Source organism: Typha latifolia, chromosome 1, assembly GCF_019914945.1.
Source record: "Typha latifolia isolate L0001 chromosome 1, TyphaL0001v2, whole genome shotgun sequence".
Lineage (NCBI taxonomy): Eukaryota > Viridiplantae > Streptophyta > Magnoliopsida > Poales > Typhaceae > Typha > Typha latifolia.
Window position 1 is genome coordinate 11,627,174 of NC_133086.1, and position 4,472 is coordinate 11,631,645.

Sequence of the window (4,472 nt, forward strand, 5' to 3'; positions counted from 1 at the left end):
TGGAATTCAACCACTGCTCTTGGCTTTATGCATAATGCTATTCCATTCTATCTCCCTTGTTAGTTTATTTTGCTTGGTTATAATAGTTAATGAAGAGCTACAAAAAATAATTACAAGAGATGGCCTTGATGAATGACCCTAAAGATATCCTCCATCGTTTAGATTTTGTTGTCGAGGATTGCAATCCTTTTGGAGCAACTTAATCCCATCCGTTTCTGTAATTCCCTTGAAACCCACTTAAAATAGAGCTTGTGGCTTCTATTCTAGTTTCTGATGATGCCTTGTCTTGCCTAGTACTGCAAAACAAATGTATTGGAAATGGGAGAAACCTAATTCAAACTGTTAAGCTCCTATTACCTTTCTTATTAAACATTTGTGATATTTCCAATTGCGAGAAGTTAACATTAGTGCAGATCTGCTCCAATACCATGTTAGACCTATATTATGCAACAACTCTGGATATTTTATCTCTAACATTCTCCAACCACCTCTCGCAATTAACCTGTCATTGTACTGTTTAAAGATAACCCATCTTCATCAACCACCTCTGCTACCCTTGAACCTGAAGTGATCTCTAAGTTTATATCAACTAATTCTCTAGTTGTCGTTCAAAATTCTCATCCTTCTTGATAAAGAAATAATAGAAGAATGGAAAGTCATCCATGAGGATGCAGACAAATCCTATCCACATCCAATTGACATTCAACAAACCAAATCCACATGTTGTGCATGTGATGCATGTACCGATCAAATTAGGTGTATATATAAGCAGTAGAATCTCATATTGCTACATACTGAGAGTTATGTATATTATAGAGCCTCATCGCCCACACAAATGGGTCGGTAACATCACAATTTTTTAAGACTAATTTATCATTAGGTGCTTCCAGATGATGAAGATGATAAGGGTGTGTCACATTCATCGTCAAGATCATCAAAGTCCCAGAAATCATCTTCCTCTTCCTCCTCAGGCATCTCCCACCGATCGTGCGATATCTCGCCATCCTTCAATAGCTCTAACACCTATCATTGTCTGTATTGATTAGAGCAATAAAGGTTGTATTTTATAAAGAAGACCAATCAAGATTGAAAACTATTGCTAGACTAAGATTACCCTTATAGATGCATGTGCTTGGTTGGCGTGTTCTAAATCTTTGTCTTGTTGATAAATAAAGTGAATAAGGAGCTACTGGACTTCTTTTCCTAGGTTTTATATGGAATTATGGATCCATGAATAGTATTCTTTGCCGAAGATAGCTTCTGATTTACACTAGAAAGATGGGCAATGGTGAACCTATAGGTATAGGATAGCTATCTCTTTGGTGGTAATATGGAGTCAGCCCAGGTTTACGACAGCAACTGTATAGATGTTGACTGCCTAATACTACCATTACTAAAGCTCCAGCAAATAACGGGCAAAAATTATGTAAATTTACTTGAAGAGTGTTGTTTACTACCAAGCCACGTTTCTTAACTGCTTCCCTTTTATCAATTTAGCATGTAAGGAGGACAGTAAAAGTAGTCAAACTGAGCTAAACGAGATTGGATTTAAGATCTATCAAGAGAGAAAGGTAGCTGGTTATACATGAGAAAGTTGCTTATCACCAAACATTTCTGCATAGTGTCACACTGTCGAATACAACTCCTTTTGTAAGTTGGTGTGATTGATAAAATCCAAATCTAGTTGCCGCAGCTCGAAGCAACATCAAAATGGATCAAACAAGCATGTCATAATTTCATTTTGGCTGTTTAATTGGGCAATCACTTTCTAAGTATTTGTCGTAATTCTTTGCTAGGCATAGAAATGTTAAATTAGAAATATCGTGTTTTAGTTTAACTACTTAGAAATTTAGAACATCTTTTTATATATATTATAATCTTGATGATTGATGGTAGTAGCTACAACAAATATACTGTCCTTGGGTTCACCCATACTCTCCTAAAATACTAGAAAATCGTTTGTGTTAAGAGTCTAGAACAATTAGGTAAGCTACTCGTAAGAAAATCTGGTGTACCTCTGTCATGGAAGGACGCCATGTCGCTGATGCCCTGATGCAAAGAGAGGCTATGAAAGCAAGCCTCGTCAGCTGAGCGACATTGTAATCTTCTCGCAGTTTTGGATCTACCAGTGCTTTTATGATACCATCATTCAGATAGGGCTTAGCCTGTTCAAAAGTTTACAGAGTGAGCTAAGAAAGATGATAATGGTGTATCACATTAAAACTAGTACAAGTTCAGAAAAAGGAAAAGAAAAAATAGTTTACCCAGCTTAGTAAGCTCTTGTGTGATCCATCCACTGGTTTCTTTCCTGATATGATCTCTAAGAGGAAGACACCAAATGCAAAAACATCGGTCTTTTCGTCGATGATGCCATGCGTAAAGTACTCGGGCGCTAAGCACCTGACGACATTTAAATTCTTACTACTTTGTTGAAACAAACATTCATAATTCAAAAAGAAGATAGAATTACCCAAATGTTCCTTCGATTGGCGCAACGGCACGGTAAGTCCACTCGGACGGAAGCCATTTTGCAAGCCCGAAATCAGATATCTGAGATAGTCGTGCTGTTTTAGTCTTTTGACATAATAATTCAAACCATGTCTGAGGAGCTGAATGTTTCAAGTATGGTTCTGTTATAGTACCTGAGGTTCAAAGTTTGAGGTCAGAAGAATGTTGGATGCCTTGATGTCTCTATGTATGATCCGTCTTCTGCATCCCTTGTGAAGGTAATGAAGCCCACGAGCAGTCCCTACAGCGATGTTATACCGCAATTTCCATGCCATCGGTGGCGATTTCTCATCTGCATTATAACAAACACCAAAGGTCATAACTCTGCTCTATTTATCCCTGCAATTAGAACAAAATAGTTTCTTCTGGAATCAATGATACCATGAAGATTGGAGGAAACAGAACCATGCCAAGAGAACTCAAAGATCAAGTAAAGGTCGCGGTCGATGCAACAGCCAAGAAGTGCTGAAATATTGGGATGCCGGACGTGGCAAATCGTGCCGAGCTCCGTCAAGAAGTCCTTCGCCTTCTGCTCGTCGGTCGAAGCTCTCGTCAGGCGTTTCACTGCGATTGCTTGTCCATCCTTCAGAGCACCCTTGTAGACCTCTGCATACCCACCTCTTCCAACCAAGTTATCTGCTCAATCCAATGCCAGAATGAATCAGAAAAGATGTACGAGAATTCTCCCAAACAGACAAAAGAGACAGACCTTGATGGAATCCATTGGTTGCTTGGTAGATTTCTTCATAAGAGAAGCATCTCCAACTGGGTTTATGAGGAGGTTCTGTATCTAGTGAAGTCTCTGTAAATTTGTTCTGAGTCTCCTCTGGAGTCTCTTCCTCTGCTTTGCTTTTGCGGCCAATGGAGAGGAGGCGTTTGAGGCTTCTGCTTCTGAGGTACAACTGCCTCATCTCTTTCTCTCCCCCACTATAATTCTTCTTATCAAGCAATATATGATTGAAATTTTTACTTAGAAACCAAAAGAAAAGAAGGGAAGAAATGGAAGAGGAAGAACAGGAGACGCAAAGGCGTTTCTAGCTTAAGAAGTGCAAAAGGCTATGCTTGCTTTCATTTAAATTAGAGAGAAAGAAAGAAATCGTATAAATTAGAGAGGGGGTGGGGGCATTGGGGGTGGCAATGGCATCTATAACTGGGGATTCCCTACAGACCTAATGCTGGAATTTACTGCATCAGATAGTCAGGCAGAAAAGGTCCCTTTCGCTGCCACTGCTTCTTCTTGTGAGCCGTCTGGCCTTTTACTTATATATGGTCGTTTGTGAAGGTGGCGTTTTGGATCCTTTAACCATTGTTCGTTTGACAGCTCCCTTAATTAAGGAAAAAAAGTACTAGGACCACTAATCAGGGAATCTCTTAGTTGATCAACGACTTCTTGCAGCTACTAAATAGCCAATGAATAGAATCAATCTAGGTTCGTCTCCTCTGAGCCAGACTTAGAGGATCATTTTCTTACAAGTTGATTGGGTAGGTCTATTGGGATTCCGCATAGACTGATTTCATGCAGGGTAGTCTAGGCACGCTATTAGATATGTGACAACACATCAATAAAATTATTTGGTAGCTCCGATCGCATCTAATTAAATCCTACAGGTTGGACTAACCCTCGTAGGTAGGTCAAGTCATGTTTCAATGGATTAGAAGGAATAATCCAGGTTACTTAGCCTTGTTAGGTTATTAAAAAAGAAACGCAAAGCTCCCGCCAACTCAGTGTTTAGAAAATAAAGAAGCATGCAAAAAGAAAGAGACCTTGCTATGTGTTTCTCAGTTTGAATCTCCTACTCTTGGGAATGAAGTTTAAAGAGGTGACCTGAGATTGATTTCGGCTAACTTCATCCTTTGTAGCATATTACTCTAGAGGGTCCCGAGCCTAGGAGAATTTAGTTGTCTTTGGGGCCAGGCAACTGACTTTAGGTGCAAATGGGCAATGATCTCACTTCCATTATTGG

The 4,472-nt window shown here is 39.4% G+C and overlaps 1 protein-coding gene across 2 annotated transcripts; it reads right to left on the reverse strand.

Moving 5' to 3' along the window:
* Nucleotides 1–741: 741 nt before the first annotated feature.
* LOC140800160 (probable receptor-like serine/threonine-protein kinase At5g57670) lies at nucleotides 742–4,040 on the reverse strand. 2 transcript variants are annotated; one of them, XM_073155194.1, is made up of 7 exons: nucleotides 3,218–4,040; nucleotides 2,890–3,144; nucleotides 2,643–2,800; nucleotides 2,471–2,550; nucleotides 2,265–2,400; nucleotides 2,016–2,165; nucleotides 742–1,023 (listed from the first exon to the last, which is right to left on the reverse strand). In XM_073155194.1, the coding sequence occupies exons 1-7, from the start codon at nucleotides 3,417–3,419 to the stop codon at nucleotides 877–879; spliced, it is 1,128 nt and encodes a 375-aa protein (XP_073011295.1). In that variant the 5' UTR covers nucleotides 3,420–4,040; the 3' UTR covers nucleotides 742–876. The 2 variants fall into 2 exon arrangements, with proteins under 2 accessions (XP_073011295.1, XP_073012035.1); XM_073155934.1 differs by having other exon boundaries at nucleotides 742–1,033; nucleotides 3,218–3,582.
* Between the last annotated feature and the right edge of the window lie 432 nt (nucleotides 4,041–4,472).

What these genes read in the sequence shown, in the direction of transcription:
- LOC140800160 (XM_073155194.1), bottom strand. Translation starts at nt 3,419, where the DNA reads ATGAGGCAGTTGTACCTCAGAAGCAGAAGCCTCAAACGCCTCCTCTCC. An exon ending in AACCAATGGATTCCATCAAG is followed by an intron (nt 3,145 to 3,217) that starts GTCTGTCTCTTT and finishes TGGATTGAGCAG; the next exon opens with ATAACTTGGTTGGAAGAGGT. An exon ending in TGTTTCCTCCAATCTTCATG is followed by an intron (nt 2,801 to 2,889) that starts GTATCATTGATT and finishes GTTATAATGCAG; the next exon opens with ATGAGAAATCGCCACCGATG.